Source organism: Phascolarctos cinereus, unplaced genomic scaffold, assembly GCF_003287225.1.
Source record: "Phascolarctos cinereus isolate Bilbo 61053 unplaced genomic scaffold, phaCin_HiC Scaffold_2;HRSCAF=192, whole genome shotgun sequence".
NCBI classification, from domain to species: Eukaryota; Metazoa; Chordata; class Mammalia; order Diprotodontia; family Phascolarctidae; genus Phascolarctos; species Phascolarctos cinereus.
The window spans coordinates 413,459,265-413,476,844 of NW_027555625.1; the positions used below are offsets into that span (position 1 = coordinate 413,459,265).

A 17,580-nucleotide genomic window follows, 5' to 3' on the forward strand; every position below is an offset into this window, starting at 1 on the left:
TAGAGTCTTCAGGCCAGGGATTAGGAATCATGTGAAGCTGTATTTCCATTCTCTAGCATGACAGACACTTGACAGAATGCAGCTTCAGCATTTGCATGAACATGGGAAAGACCCTACCACCAGTCAAAACTGACAGAATATCTCTTGCAGTTGTTTTGTTTTTGTTTTTGTTTTTTAACATAATTGATGAATATATTGGTTTAAAAAAATCAGCAGTGATGTCTTTGATTAGCTATTTCATTCCATTCTTGACCAAAGCTAGTCCTGGCAAAGGGTAAGGTTTTCTCCCTGAGTAATTTCCTTAATTTTTAGAAGATTTATTTACTTTCAAAATGCCATTCTTAGGACTTCTAATAGGCAAATTACCATATGATCTCTCTTTCCTCTATCCTCACTCTTGTGGTAATCCCGTGCCTGGTCACTAGTGGGAGCAACAGCTGTTCCTGGGGCCGGTATTTTATGGGGTCATTGCTAGCCAAACAATCCCCATAATTTTGGGCTTGTTCCCAGATTCTCCTCTTCTCAGTGGTATAACAGGTGGAGAAGAGGATACGCAAGTCACTCCAAGAAAGCTCGAATCGTAGGGGTATATCCCTAAAGCCCTCAGTAAACTTAGTGGGATCTTCAGCATATCACCCCAGTTTCTCTTTAACCTGAGTGAATTCTGATATACAGAATGAAACATGCACTCTAATTGTCCCACTGGGCAAGGCAGCTACTTCCCTTAGAGGAAAAAGCCCTGAAAGTGCTGTGGGAACAGGAGTGTGGGAGGGAGTTATGAAATCCCACTTCTTGTGAGCAAAGAGCTGGGGATTGATGGCTGAACTGAATTGGACTGCAAGGCCCGGGGATTTGGCTGGCAAGGGGAGAGATCAGCTAGCGCCTGAGGAGGGGGTGGGGTCAGAGGAGGAGATACCATAGACAGTGCCATAGGGGGAGGGGTTAGGGGAGGAGGTGCAATGTAGGAGATGTTGAAGATGAATGATGCAGAAAATGGTGGGGGGGGCTGGAGGAGAAGGAAAGGAAAACCAAAAGAAAAAGGAGGAGATGGCCAAGGGTGGGGCATGGGAAACAGGGGGGGCCAGGGGAGAATGAGAAGCAGGAGGGCCTAGAGGAGAGTAGGGTGGGGATAGGAGCTGGGGAGGTTGTAGAAACAGAGGCAGGGAAGAAGGGGGGGGCATAAGAAGAGGGTCATCCAAAAGGTCCAGTTGACCCCCATTCCCCCTTTGTGGGGCAGCTCTAGCTACGAGTATCTTACACTCTTTTCTGAGAATGGGGTCCTGAGAGAGCTCAATGAAAGGTATTTCCATCCATTTTCCTTCTTGGAGACAGTATAAATCTAGCTGTGAGAGTAAATGGGCCATGCTTCTTAGTCCCTCAGCTGATACTGAGGCCCATCAGTGTTGCAAAAGAACACGAGCTTTTTCTTTTCCAGTTATTTAGAGAAACTAAATTTTTTCCAATTTTGTAAAAGATAGCCCAAAGGCGAATTTTTGGAAATTGAAAAGGATTGACCTATTATGAGTATGGGGGCTGGAAGTCCCTCCCTCCATAAAGGAGGATCTGGGAGTAAGCCTTGGGAAACAAACAAACAAAAAAGTACCTAAAGTTTTCCTGATTCCCTAGCACTGAGAGAATTGAGAGAATTGGGCCAGTTTCTTAAGGAATCTGAGCATTTGTGACGCTTGTGCTGACTAGTGGGCCAGATTGAATCTGAGCCCTTTAATGGAGGCAAGACAGACCTTTTATACAGAAGACATTGGGAACAGAGAAGGAGTCTAGATGGAATTAAGGGTGGGAAGGGGCAGGGGTTATCCAGAGGTAATAAACAATGAAGGGCTAGGCTAGGTTACAGGTAACAGAGTTGGGAGACTGTGTGTAGCCACAATGAAAGGTCAGTTGGGATGGATGGGTCAATGCCTCAGGTGAAAGCCAGAGACTTGACTATGTGGGAAAGTTCAAGGAAGTTGGTGGGGGGGGGGAGTCCCAGGGCCTGTATCCCATCAATAATAAGCATTTAATAAATGTTTATTGACTTGATTTGACGCTCCCATAATACCCTGCCAAGGGTTTGTCATTGCTTTAGTAACCCAAGAGTAGGAGAAAAGTGGTTCTGACAGAAGATCTGTGAAAACCAAAAGGATAGTAGATAACAGAGAAACCATGATGTCCATTAGGTAATCAGCGTTGCTACTTGTCTTTTAAAGAGACCCGTGACGTCAAGGTCTGCTATCCAGCGTCAAGAGTTGCACATGGTTTTCTCTACTTGTGGATCTCCCTGCTGCTACGTTTCTTGATTTACCCTTGGATATTGTGTACAACAGTAGGAGGGTATGACCCAGGTTTGTGGGTAGACTGTTATATTTTGATTATTCTTTCTTTTGTCTCCTAATGAGTGAAAGTAAATTTTGTGATTATTCTTGCCTTTGCCATATCGTTTAGTAAATGTCTTATGTTTAAGAGTCATTGGTGACAGGCCAACTGATTTTGTGTATATATATTCATATCACACTTGTGGGGTCTCAGCAACTACAGTAGCAAGTAGTAAGAGTGCATCACACTCAGCATCAGGGTTAGTCCTGAGAGAGGGATTCTGAGAGAGTTTTGAGTTATCATTGCTGAGGGTATGGCCACCCCTGGAGTAAGTGAAGATTGGGGCTGTCAGTCATCCCAGAGAAAGAAAAAGGGAGCTGTGGGCACTATATTCAATGTCATGTGAGTCTGTCCAAGGCCATGTACCAGCTATGTGTGTATGTGAAGAGAAGAGGTAGGAGATAAAGGAGAGGTCTAGATGTGCCCCTGCCCAGTCTGTAGGAGAACAGAGTAGGATTAGCACTTTCTTTTATCTCTGATCAAGAATGTGGACTATGGGAAAATAGGATAAAAGCAGTGAAGGCCAGGGACTAATTTGGGATAAGTAGAGCTAAGCCTCTTCCCTAAATAGGAAAGGAAAGATTTCCATTCCACTAGAGCATATTACCACGGAGGTGGATAAGCATATGTCTGTGGTAAGAGACAGTAGTAGCCTTATGATGGGGTGTGGAGAATAGATTTTGTACATTAAGAGACAGCCTTCTCCTAGATTGCATTCCACCCCAGGAGGGGGGATATGTGAATTTCAAGGATCATCAGCACCCAGGATGGTGGTAGGGAAAAAGAATCGTTCCTTAGACAACTTGACCTTACAAGTACTAAGTGTCTGTAGTGAGGGCAAATCCTAGAGCCAAGCCTTATCACTTAAGAGTGATTCTCACATAATATTGCTTCCAACATTTTGCCCCAACATGAATTGATGTTTCCAAGCATGAGGCATAGAAGAAAATTAAAAAGGATGGGGGAACAAAGCATATAAGATACACAAATGTAATAACATTATAATATGATAGAAGGGAGAATTCAAATTTCATCTTCAGCAGGCCTTATGGGAAACATCATAATAGTTTAAAATAAAAATCAACAAGCATTTATTAAGCACCTGCTATAAATAATAGGCATATACAAAGACAAAAATGCCCTGCTCTCCAAGAGAAAACAAGATGCATCCAAAGAAATGTAAGGCATTGTTCCTTTCAGGTACTGCCCTTTTATATGGATCCCTTTACTATCAAATGAACCATTAAAAGGATTTTTTTTTTTATCTAAAGAGTTAAATATCCTAGTAAAGAACGTACTGCTACTTTCCTAGATGAACACTTTGATGCCTGAAAAGTATAGGAAAATAGCCTCATTTTAATAAAATTACTTTAAAAAAATGTAAATAACAAAAGAATTCTCAGGTGGAAAAAATATTTTGGAATAGAAAATGAACTGTGGCATAAATAGATATGAAAATTTAAATTACCTTGTAAAGGATATAGGGTGATGTCTCTTTTTTTGTCAACAGTGATGGTTTAAAGAGAGCAGAGAAAGGGCTTTTATTTATTAAATCTGATAATACAGGGGTATGACAAAGCATAGTTTTAAGGACACTAAATATGATGGAGGCCTCAGCTCATTTCGCATAACTGTTTTAAAACAGTATAAAACTGAAAAAAATTATAAAAATTGTTTAACTGCCCGGAGACTGAGGGATAAAGATTAAATAAAGATTGTTGATTTCATATGCCAGATTTGGTAAGTTGTTAACAAACAAATGAAAGATGAGTCTATGAATAACAGGGGTCAGTCACTTTACTGTATTTACAAGTATTAAGCACTATGTGCCAAGGGGGCAGCTAGGCGAGTAAGTGGATAAGGCAGCTAAATGGATAGAGTGCCAGGCACGAAGTCAGGAAGACTCATCTTCCTGAGTTCAAATCTGACCTCAGACCCTTTCTAGTTGTATGGCCCTTTACTTACCCCTGTTTGGCACAGTTCCTCATCTGTTTAAAAAAAAAAAGCTGGAGAAGGAAATGGCAAAGCGTTCCAGTATCTTCGCCAAGAAAACCCTTGGACACAGCTGAAAGAACAGTAATAAAATACCAAGTGCTGTACTTTATTGGGGATAGAAAGAAAGGCAAAAACACAGACTTCGCCCTTAAGGAGCTCACACTCTAATGAGGAGGATATTCAAATAACTATGTACGAGATATACAGTGTAAGCATAAGGCAATCTCAGAGGGGAGAGATTGGAGGGAAGGGTTACTGCTTAAAGGCATCCTGGCAAAGATGGGTAGAGACTCAAGTATTAGAGATATACACTTAAATGAGCCCCAAAGGGCCAATTGTATGGGACTTGTTCCTCATTGGCCAAGAGCAATGCCTCTGGCCTGCTTGAGGGGGCAGATTAGAGTTGGTAACAGAAAGAGAAAGGGTAAATAATCCAGATTACCCTTTAGGCTTTTGAGTCTCTTTAGGTTCTTCTGGCTTCCAATTTTGAAAAAGAAGATGAATGGATGGTACCAATCCTATAAAGCCTTTGGGAAGAAACCAACATGAGAGGAGTTGCCAGTCTCCACCATATCCTTATGCCCAGCTGAAATGGAAATTGGAAATTCCCCTTTAAATTAATAAGATCACTCAAATAAATAGGTTCAGTTCAAATCTCGGTCATGACCGTTCCATATCTCCTGAGTGTTCTTGGCCTAGCATTCCAGGAACTAGCCATTCCTAGGTCACGTTGACATGGAGGGTTGGCTCCTCTCCTTGTGAGACGTGATGTTATTAAAAAACAAAATACCAAGCCTCAGGCGGATGGGAGCGTGGCTAAGGTCAGATGTGTATTGGACAAACCATGAATAGCGCAAGCATCAAAAAGGGGTTCTTGGCCCCAAGCCTTCTTTGTTTAGAACAATATAAAAACACTGCGTCCTGTAAGCCCGCTGAGCCTCACCCGCGGGAAGGACGCTTTGCCCGGGAAAATCTTTACACAATTCAAGTTTGTACTGGCTGCAACGGGGCTCCCAGCCGTTGATTGATTTTGGAGGTTCCCTTGAATTGGTGATGTATTCTCTTCCATTACCGACTCTCTTGATCGGTGCTATATTATTGATTGTTCTTATTATTTATGCTTTCTATGCAAATTCAAACTATCTGTGCTTTGCTTCTTCTAAATAAATTATCTATTTCCTATTATTTTCTGGTGCATTGGAGAGTGTCATTTATAGGAGCGAATCCGAACCTCACTAAATCATATTAATACAACAGCTTGCTACTTTAGAGACTTTGAAGAATTTCCCTTTGGATGAGATATGGAACTCTCTCTTGGTTGAGCTGAGCTACCTCACTCCCAATGGGAGAACTCCTGCACTCTGTTTTGCCTGGTATTTATTTTCTTATGAATATTTTCTCTGATTTCTGTTTTGCTATTGACCCATATATCCATGGGTTTCTTTGCAATTTGCTCTATGTATGCATTGTGGAACTGATATTTGCTAGAAAGGAAGTCAAGCCCTGGAAATAAAGTTTGGGTCCTCTTTTCCCCATCAAAAATCAGGAGTTTGGCTTGAACCTTAAAACTACATCTCCTAGATTAACAATACTTAAGGGAGCAGGTATGTGTGTATATGTATACACACATGCACATACACACATACATATATAATATATAGAATATGTGTATATAATATATACATGGTATACATGTACTATGTAAACATATATGTGTGCTATATATACACTATATATGTAAGTGTGTTTGTGTATATATAGGTATGTGTGTGTGTATGTGGATAGATAGATAGATAGATAGATAGATAGATAGATAGATAGATAGATAGATAGATAGATATGAATACTGGCTCTGTACCCCTTCTCTCCAAGGAGAGTAGAATGGCCAGGGTTCCGGCCCCAATGCCATGCTTTCCCTCTTGGTGGGAATTAGTCTCCCGTGGAGAATGGTGGGTGAAGAAGATACTAGAGATGAGTCTATTCTGGCCGACCTGCAAGCCATACATGACACCCTGTGACACGTATGGGGGACAGCCTTCACTACAGGCTGAGGAGCTGTGGGGCAGCTGTTAAAGAACCTGGCAGAAGAGGAAGCATTGAGCAGCAAGAGAACAGCAGCTTCATGGGGATATTTGAAGAAGCCAGCAGCAGAGCAGCCAACTGACAATAAGGCTTCTGTTGCTTGTTCCTAATTAGCTAAATAGATTGGACTTCCAGCTCTTGCCCTTCAAAACTTCCAAACGGTCACAGTGGTTTAAGACTCTCAGAAGCACCCACTGCTCTATTTTGCGCCCCTCTAGTATTTGAGGGACAAGCGAAAGAGGGGGAGACAAACTCTATAACTGTTTTGTTGTATAGGAATAGTGTTAAAAATCTGATTGGATGGTGCAGAATTCGGGTGATTGAAGTGCTCTCTAAGTTAGTTTGCTTTGCTCAGAGTCCGCTTGAACTGTTTTGCTAATGAGCTCAATGCTGTTCAAACGATAGACCGATTGGTGTCCTAGTTGGGCTGCAATGTAGTCGCCAGAAAAATAGCCAGCTTTCTATTCCTCTGACTTGAATAGAACTATGGGCAATTTAATAATGAAACACTTTTCCAATGCCCTTTTACGGGGGATTAATGTTGAGTTTGTAAATGCTACGTTAGTTAAAGATGAAAGAAAACAGTATTTGGCCACTAGGAAGCAGTACCAGCATAGAAATGGCTTCTTATGGTTCGTGGGTTCCTGATTGAACCAATGACAGCAAAGCCAGCAATCCAAAGTTACGAGTTCTGCTAAGTACATGGGTTTTACTCCCTCACATACTTCCCTGTCAGGTCTCAGTGGCTACCAAAGGCGTGCCCACTCTCCTCTATAGATAGGATGTTGGTAGGGGAGTGTGCCCCTGGTTTATGTGTAAATTGTGATGTCTTTATGATGCCTGAATTCGCTTTAATGTCAGTGCATGTGATATCATTATTTCTTTTGCCTCATTTATCTCCCTTTTATTTTAGGTGCTTAGTAAATGTTTATTGATTGACTGACTGGTCTTGGGTCATTAGATTTGTTTCTACAAATGTTTTTCACTTTGCTTCTTTTTTGCCTCATTTCTAAGTCAACAGCTATGTTTAGGATCTAAACGTCATGATTATAAATGGCTGATTTAAGTAAACGGAAGGGCCTCAGTGACACTCAGGAGTTAGAAGAATGAATAGAGTCTATTCCCTTCAGCATGGAGGCCTGAGAGAATGGGGTTCCTTTACAAAAACTTAGATCTTGCCAATGTGAGAGTAGTTTGGATCAAGCAAGGTGGCCTCGTCATGAGACACGTGTGAAGTTCTGCTCTGTGGGTGTAAATATAAACGCTTCCGCTCTCAGATTGATTCTTTTGGGAAGGCATACTAGGCCATCTTTTGCCTCAGTTCTTACCTAGCCTTTAATTACTGAATGGGTGTTGGCTTAGACAAACTGAGACCTGGGAAACCCTAGCTTGAAAAGGCCAAGATCTCCCACTGTATTGTAGGCCATCACCAGTCATCCTGACCTACGTCTTGCCAGTGACTCTGGAGGAAAGAGTGAGGCTGATGACTTTGCACAGCTCTGCCTCACTTGCAAGTCAAGACATCACCCTCCTGATGTCTTTGGTCCTCTTTGAGAAGGAAGGATGAAAAACAACAACAATTAGCTGGGGTGCTGCGTGTCTGTCTCTGGCCTACCCATTCCTGCCTCCGTCCCTTCCCTACTTCCACAGGAAATTCACGTTACATAAAATCATTTAAGTAGAATTGTACGGAATGGTCCACTTACAAAGAGAGAACATTCAGTATCTTAAACATATACGATACTGAGTGGAAGCTACTTTGAGATTTTCCTCTCTACAGTCTACATCTAGGAAGGTTTCTAGTCTGGGAAGTTTGTTTAGGTGAAAAATCCTTCATCTGGAGAAATAACTTAACTGCTGCTCCTCAGAAGTCTTCCCCTTGACTACCCTCACTTCCCAGGGTTCTATCCTCTCAACAAGCCCTACTTGTTTTGTTTTGTTTGTTTGTTTGTTTGGGGCAATTGGGGTTAAGTGACTTGCCCAGGGTCACACAGCTAGTAAGTGTCAAGCGTTTGGTCTGAGGTGGTCTATCCACTGCTGCCACCTAGCTGCCCCTACTAGCCCTACTTGTTAAAAGGAATTGTAATATAAACTCATTATCCAGAACCTCCACTTATTTGACCTCTTTGCTGATTCAAGTTAAGGGTGATGACCTACTTTCTGCTAGGACAGAGGATTATATCAATATAAAAATTCAACAATAAAAGGTTAAGGAGGAAGACCCTCTCTTACTCTCTAAGGAATCAATGATTACAGTTTAAAAAATAGTTAAGGCATTTAAGAAAGAAAATGTTTGCAATGGTCCTATGATTGAGCATCCAGAATATGGAGATTTCCAGCTAGAGGGTGAAGAACACATTCCAGTTTCTTTTCAAGATTGGCCTGTCTATAGATGATCAGCTGAAAATTAATGGGTTTTAGGTACCTGTGACTCACTGAAGCTTAAGTCAAGATTACCTGTAATAAGTAGAAAACTTCCCCCTTTTCCACATAACAAATTTTTAAAAAAATTGTATAATGTAGCAATTCCATACCTCCCTTTTAATAAATGAGCTGAACCCTGTAATAAACTTAAAAGAGCTGGAAAAAAAAAAGTACAAAGTAGACACAAAATCATTTCAAAAGAAGGCTCTAGAAGCTAGAAGGATGAGGAAAGGCCTTATGTAAAAGAAGAAACTTGATCTGAGCTTTGAAGGAAGGTAGGGATCCTAAGAAGTGGAGATATGGAAGAAGAGCATTCCAGGCATAGTGGAAAGGCATGAGAATGGGAGGTAGAATATTGTCTGTGAGGAAGTGAAAGAAGGCCAGTCGGGCTAGGTTGGTGTTACTTAGCAGAGATTGATTTAAATTACCCCTGAGAAGGTATTCCCTTCTATGATTCATCCTCTGCCAAAGATGCCAAATTCATATCAGTGAAACAGATTTGACTGTGTCACCCCACTATTTGGAAATCCACAATGGTTGCCTAGTACCTGTACGATAGAATACAAAACTCCACTTGACGTCTCAGACTTCCACTGTCTAGCTGACTCGTGCTACCTGAAACCTCTAGCTTCCTTCAAAGTACGGTGCAGGTGGCAGCCCTTACACGAGCCCTTTCCAGATTTCACTTCTGCCCTCTGTTGTTAGCATACTCTCTCTTAAAATTGCTTTGTAGATGCTTTGTAATTATTTACTTGTGTACGTGTTGTATCCCTTAGGAGACTATAAGCTCCTTGAGGGAAAGGGCTCTTTTATTTTTGTTTTTGTATGCCCAATGCCTAAGCACAGTACTTTATATTAGTAGGTGCTTAATAAATGTTTTTTGAATTAAATTGAATTTCCATTGAGGAAGCACTCACGGTGATGAAATTATATATACTTAAAGTGTTGTTCAGTCATTCAGTCATGTCTGACTCTGTGACCCCCCTTTGGGGTTTTCTTGGCAAAGATACTGGAATGGGTTTGCCATCTCCTTCTCCAACTCATTTTACAGATGAGGAAACTGAGGCAAATAGGGTTAAGTGACTTGCCCAGGGTCACACAGAGAATAAGTGTCTAAGGCTAGATTTGAACTCTAAGCCCAGCACTCTATCCACTGTGCCACCTAGCTGCCCTATATCCTTAAAGTACTAACTTACTATTTGACGTGCATATGTTTTGAAATGGATGTTATTTTATTATCTATCAAATCTTCAAACATAACATAATACTCTTGTTTATCTCTCTTAATGTATTATTATTTAGGTTAATCTTTGTTAGGTAACATCAAGGAAATTCCAGATTTCCTTCAGCTTGTGTAATATGACAAATTTTTATACAGCCTTCATCTAAATCTATATTCATGTTTACACATTTGATGTTTCCTACAAAACATGTTTTATTCTATTTTTAAAAATGTATAACTAAAATTATAAACAAATTCTATAACCCTTTTTTTCTTTTCTGGGAAAATATAATCCATTTACATGTAATATTAAAGTTGTTAGATTTGAATTATTATTTACAGTTCTGTTAGATTATTCTAATTTTACCAGAAGGAAATAAAAACTTTAATGTCATTATTTCTTTAGTAATAATAATAATAATAGTTTTTAATATAATGTTTACAGAACACTTTTCTCACATAACCTTTGAGATAGCCAGTATAAGTATTATTATTTTCATTTTACAAATAAGGAAACTGAAGCTCAGAGAAGTAACTATGACTAAACCAAATAAAACTAAATATAATTCTTATTTTTTATGCTATTCAATTTTTAAATATATCTAAAAGTTAATTCCTCTACCCCATTTGTCTAAGATGGGAACTTAGTGTTGAACTCTCTATCACCTTCTCCCCTCTCTACCTTTTACCCCTGTTTTTATCTGTAAGGAGTTGGTGACTCAGAACAAGGCAGAAAACTGAGTCTTTGATGGTATCTTCTGAATCTTTCCTTCAAGGTCTGGCCCTTAGGAGCTAGCAGCTTGACAGTTTACATTTCTTCTCTGTTCCTTTTTCATCTAGAACCATTCTGAGCCTTATCATGAACCCTCAGGTAATACTTGTTAAGTTGATGTTAACTAGACTGAACTAAGTTTTGAGCCAGAGGGACTGACTTTCTCTGATGACTTACTACCATGTGACCTTAGGTAAGTTAATGAGCCTTCCTTTCTAACCAGCTATAAAATACGGGGATTGAACTTGATGCACTCTAAGTCTCTTGCTCTAAATACATAATCTTGTATGAATTTTATGACAAAGTGGTAAAGAATTCCCAATCACTCTCCCTTGACACACAGTAACAACTGCGTTATGTGCTTTATATACCGCTGTACAAGCATCACGTTCTGTCCAGTAACTAAGTATTTTATAAGCGTCCGAAGGTGTCAGTTTCTGAATAAAAAGTAAGGATTCCCATGAAAAAAATAGTTTATTGAGCAAGAATGTTAAAATGGAATGATGAAATGAATTCTTATGTAAAGTTGACAAAGATGATTCCTTCTTTTAAAACAGTTGAATAGTGGGGAATTGAAGTAAGAATGGTTCATTGCCGTTGGCATTTCCCAATATTTTTCAGTTGAACTTTGCCTTGGGATGCACTAAGGGAAATTGAAATAGATATTAGGAGCAGTAAATCCATATGCACAAAGTTAAAACTTCTCCATTCTAAATGGTGTCAGATCTACAAGGTGCTTTGAGCAATTAGATCAATGCTCATTTATCTTCTAACTCCATTTTTGATAATGGGAAGCACTTTATAGAGTTTAAAGCTGTATACAAATGTATACTATTGTTTATCTCTTCATAGATTTAAATACAATTAACAAGCAATATGGAGTGGTAGACAGGGAAGTGGTATGAAAGGCCAGAAGACCATGGTTCAGGTCCTACCTCGGACATATACTTGCTGTACAACTCTGAACAAGTCACTTAATCTCTCAGTGGGTCAGGCAACTTTTGAAGACTCTGAGTGGCAGAGAAGGTACCAATCTTCATTGGCATAGGAACTTCTTCATTGAGAGCTCCCTACACTGATGAAATCACAGATCCACTAAAAAACAGTATACATAATTAGAATCCTCCACTAATATTCTTCTCTAATGTTGAGGTAACCCTACTCCCACTCAAGATTAGAGTGATTTTTCCTCAGGGACAGCCCCTATGAGGATTCATATGTGGAATGAGACATGACTCCTGATTGGCTGAGAGGCATCAGACCCCATAATAATGTTTACCTGCACATAAGACTATGGGGAGAGGCAATGAGGGAGTCTGAGAGTTACAGGCGAGTGCAGACTTTTGAAGAGCTGACAGAATATCAGGATCCCTGGAGCAACAGACAAGGGGGCTAGCTGTTCCCAAAATGTCCTTTGACTTCTAATACCTGCATCCTTAGAGAATGCTAAGAGCAGACTTCTACCAACTCACAGTGAGATCATTCTTTCTCCTGAAGAATTCATGTACTCTTGTGTATTCATTTATTTACTTTAATCTATGTAATGCTTTCAATTTCTGTTTACTACTTATTTTGAGAAAAGGTATGCTATTTGTGATAATCTTTTCTGTACCAAATGTTTGGTGTAAAGGAACTAAGCTATTAGAGCAATGAGAGAAAGTAGTATTTATCCTAAACTCGCCTATTGCAACCCTAGACTATAGATATGTAATGTGTGATAGATATAATTATTGCCCATTACGCCTCTTAGAGATAAAAGAGTGCAGAAAAGATTGTTCAGATATGGTGACTCCACTCCTACCTGCCCCTCCTACCCAACCTCACTAGGCTGCTGCTGGTGCCTTATTCCTACTATCTATAAAGGTGGAAATTATAATCTGTTTTGGAGATGAGGTAGACCAAATCTCAGATTAGATATTTATCTATCCATACCACATGTGGGCACACTGTTGGCATATCAGATGAAAGCATCCACATATCCACATTACATGGTTAGGTAGCAAAACTGCAACATAAAATCAACCCTTTAGCTTTCAAACCTTTCCACAGTAGCAGAAGATCATGCAACAGGATGTTAGAGTGGAAGGGAATATTAGAATACGGGCTGTTGGTGCTGTAGTTGAAACCTGGTAAGAGTACAGGTTGGGCAACTGCCCTGCTAATAGGGCAGCATTCAGAGGCAGCATCATGAGAAGGGCAAATGGCACCCACTGCCATTTTTTGTGTCTTTTCCCCAGTGCACTAACAGGCCGAGAGATAATTGGAAGAACGCTCTGCTGTGTTTCCCTTTCCTGATTGTCGTCTGTGTCATAGAAGCCATTTTGTGCCATCTCTGGAGATGGGTCAGTTTTCTGATGAGGCTTGAGTCTATGTTAATAAATAAAGCTATTTAGGTGCAACCTAGGATGCATTTTTTAATACATCTGTTGTTCTGAGACTCTGTCCCTGTTGTCCTCAACTTGTGTTTGAGAATTCCTAATGTAAAAGTACCTTAGCACATCAAACAGAGAATGTCAGTGCTGGAAGGAAACTTATAACTTAGAGAAAAGATGGAAAGTGCCTTTATATAGAGATGTAGCATCTGGGCCATCTCCTATGCACACATGGGGCTATCCCAGGTTCAAGATTCTCTGTGGGTCTAATTTCGACTAAAAGTTAAAATGCACCATCAATTGCCCAGTGGCTTTTTTCTCCATAGCTAGATTAATAATAATAATTACTATTATTGTTATTATGATTATGGTAGTAGTAATACTAGTTGTTGTAGTAGTAGCTAACATTTATACAGTGCTTAGTGTATTCTAAGCATTGTGCTGAGCCCTTTAGAATTATTATCACATTTGATCTTCATGACAACCCAGTTGGGTAGGTGCTACTATTTCCCTCATTTTCCAGATGAAGAAACTGAGGTAGATAGAAGTTGAATGACTTGCATGGGGTCACAGAGCTAGTGGGTATCCGAGGTCGGATTTGAATTCAGGTCTTCCTGATTCCAGGCCTGATGCAACTAGTTACCTTAGAGGGAATAAGTATTTATATAGTGCCTACTATGTTGCAGGCACTGTACTTTATAAATATCTCATTTGATCCCCACAGCAACCCTGTGAGGTAGGTACTGTTGTTATCCCCGTTTTATAGTTGAGTAACCTGAGGCAAAAAGAGGTTAAGTGACTTGCTCAGGGTCTGCATTTTTTAAAAAATCATTTTAGCTGCTATGAGAGGATGAACTGGTTTTGAGGGGAAAAGACGATGTAATAAACATGAACCCAAGTTTTCCAGAATCCGGTCGCTGAGCTCTAATCACTGTGTCACCTCACTGCCCAAAGGCACCATAAGTTCAAAGCAGAGGCATATAATGAAATAACATAAACTATTTCACCTATAAACCTAGAGTACACTATCCCACAAAGAAAAACCATATCTGTGGGGACAATAAGCATGCATGAAGATCACACATGAAGGATCCACATGCATGGAATGTGTGTGGAGGGTAACTTGCTTCAATGCTGCAAGACCCTTACCAACTCCTGGTGATGTCATTGACTTGTTCTCACTGCACCTGCACCAAGCCCAGGCTATTATTGGCAGTATTGCTCCACTGGCCTCATTGGGCCTGCTCCTTGATGGGTTCATGGTCTTCATGACAACCCAGTTGGGTAGGTGCTACTATTTCAGTCATCAGAAGGGGCTAACTGACCCTGGTCCCATTAAGCCCATGGTTGGAGCAGTTGGAGCTGGTCTTATGATATCTCTGGAAACTCCCCATTGCTGTACCTGGAACCTGCTGCTCTGATATCTAGTCAAGCCTCCCCAGCTATGGACTTTAGTTGTTATGCAAAACAACTTCATGTAACAGCTTTGTGAGACTGTGGCTTCCATGAGACTCCCTCCCTGTTGAAACTATTTAGACTACCCTCTCTGCTCCTCCAGGTACTCTAGTACTCAGGTGCTATACTTATCCTGAATTATAATTCTCCTGCCTAGATTAAAGATCCTAGTTTTTGCTACTTTGGTAGTCTTCCTTATATCACTTTGACAGGACCAAATATTATTTCATCTATATCAATCTTTTTAATTTTTATGTTTGTGTAAGTCTTGTGTATATAATTTTACTATTACTCTAGCTGCTTATGTATTTTAAATAGGTAAATACACATTTGTTGGTAGGGGATGTATTCCAAATTTTTTTTAATGGTAGGAAAATGGGATCAAAGTTTGGAGGCCCTTGGAGGCCACTGTGCTACAGTATGGTGGCTAGAACTCCTCCCTTTGAAGGGTAGCCATGCTGAGAATCCTTTAGTCATTTCCATCACAGGCAGGTAACAAAAACCTGGATAGTGTCTGCAGACTAAAATCAAATATTTCTTTTTCTACCCCTAGATTTGGGTAGAGCTGAAAGTCTTTTGTTACAAATAACTGTCTAGCTTAGGGTTGGGTACTTTTCTATGCTTCCAGAGATCCTTTCTGCAGATTAATTTGAGGCAGCAGAAGTGGCAAACTAAGGAAACAAGGTATTCTCCAACCATCTAGCTTGCATGTTTGACTGCATTATGCTCCTCCTGGGTCATCTTCTTGTTAGCCCCTTCAACAGTAGGCCAGAAACCATGACCTGGAAGACTTGACTCTTTGCCATGGATCTCCACTGTTCTTTTTGGTGGTAGCCTGCTACATCTAGATTTAGCTCTAGATATACCTTACTTCACCCATAGCCATCAATCAAATCAACTCTCTTATTACTTTTTTTTTTTTAGGAAATCAGGGTTAAGTGATTTGCCACAGACACACAGTTAGTTAATCTCTGAGGCTAGATCTAAATTCAGGTTCTCCTGATTCTAGGACCAGTGCTCTATACACAGTGTCATCCAGCTGCTCCCTTTCTCATTACTTTTAAAAGTGTGTATCCCCTGTGACTGTACAAACCATCCCTCCTCTGGCTACTGTTCTATTAAATATGTTGTTTGCTTTGCCATAAGAAAAAAGTTCTAGTTTGGTCCCGTTGCCTCTATTTCCTTAAGACAGTAAAATATATAATTAGATAGAGCTTGTAGAATTTAGCTCATAACAAACTTTAATTCTGGCAATTAATTGGTTAGTGATAAAAGAATTTCTGGCTCAGCTCTATTACCTCTATTTACTTAAGATGAATATTTTCATTAATTAGCTAAAGCTCTAGTGTTAATGAGTGGTTAGTATGAAAATTCTAGCTATATCCTTAGTATTAACAGATGAGTTTATTATTTTACGTGACAGACCTTCCCCTTCTACCTCTGTAAAATTTCATTGTATCCATCCCACCTATGTAACTAAGATATAATAAATAAGGTTGCTTGGGCCCCACTGGTTTTTGTATACTGAGAGTGAATGGTGAGCATATATGCATATATATATATATATATATATATATATATATATATATATATATGTATATATATATATATATATATATATATATATATATACTGATTAAAATGTTTTGGAATGTTGATAAGTATGAGTATGTGTCAATGAATTATTGGACAATTTTTACATCAAAACAGGTTACCATGAAGAGAGGGGAATAGGTCAGAGTGGGCAGATTAAGATAAAGAAGCCCAGAAGCACGAGGTAAAACTTAGCTTGAGAGATCCCTGGGTAGGCTAAATAGACTAACTTGTAAATTTGTTGTTGCTTTTAGAAAATTGCAGACAGGTTAGTGTCCTGTTATTTTGTCTGCATAGCCTACTGTTTGTCTACCTTTTGTTCCTGAATAATCAGTTAAATAATATAGAAAAACTTTGTGGCATTGTTTGAGCATAGCCCTGTGGAAACCAGATTTGTTTAATGCTTAACTCAGGACCTAGGTTATGCTGACCAGAAACCTAGTCAGATCTGAAGATTAATGTAAGGAGTTTTCTCCTATTATATTTCTCTAGCAACCCAAGTATTTTAGCTGGAAACTGCCTCCATGAAACCAAATCAGCTACTGTTTCCTTGTTTCTTTGTTTTAGTTTTGTATAATGTGTGGCTTGTAGACATTTCACTTTGGGGTTTCATTCTCAGCCTGTTAAATCTCCAAGTGCATCAGTTTCTCTGATGAGCATGGCTCTGTGAATATGGAGTCAAAAGACAAGATTTGGTGGGCTGAGAAAAACTCTGAGGTCTTAACAGGAGGGACTTCTCCACCTCCTTTTTCTCAGTGAATACCCTAAACTAGAAATTTTACAGACCTCATGACCTTTCACCTCATTTTCCCTCAGGCAGATAAGCAGGACTTGTCTGTCTCTTATTTGTCCTTACTGTACTATCTTGGCTACCCTCCCTGGTTGAATTCATGGGGAATGCTGATCTGGTTAAAACATCCAACATAAATCTCAACTCTGCCTTTAGTAATCAAATCATTTTGGGGGTTTCTCTCTGGTTCTAATATAGGTAGTGCTTTGTTAAATTTTGGTCTGATAATTCTGGTTTGTGAGAATTGCTTATAGATTCAGAAGTTAAATTATTCCTGGTCAAATCTACTCCTGATATGGGAACTCTGGCTTGGAGGGGGGAAAAATGTATATATTGTAGAAACTGTCTAAAAACAATATCCTTGTCCCTACGAAACATCTTTTGAAATTGAAGTAAAGTTAGTAGCTGTAATTTCATACCCAAATTAGCTCTGGGTCTAAGGCTACTACAGTTCTAATGCTGATCTCACCCTTTGGCAAAAGAGAGACTTCCACTGAACTTT

The 17,580-nt window shown here is 39.7% G+C and overlaps 1 protein-coding gene across 1 annotated transcript in view; it reads right to left on the minus strand.

Annotated features, from left to right (window-relative positions):
* Window positions 1-11,336: 11,336 nt before the first annotated feature.
* LOC144455665 (uncharacterized) overlaps window positions 11,337-17,580 on the minus strand; it is a 38,521-nt gene continuing 32,277 nt past the window's right edge. Inside the window, exon 4 of the mRNA XM_078149094.1 lies at window positions 11,337-11,511. Coding sequence (XP_078005220.1) covers window positions 11,457-11,511 — 55 coding nt within the window. The 3' untranslated portion in view covers window positions 11,337-11,456. The remainder of the gene's footprint in view (window positions 11,512-17,580) is intronic.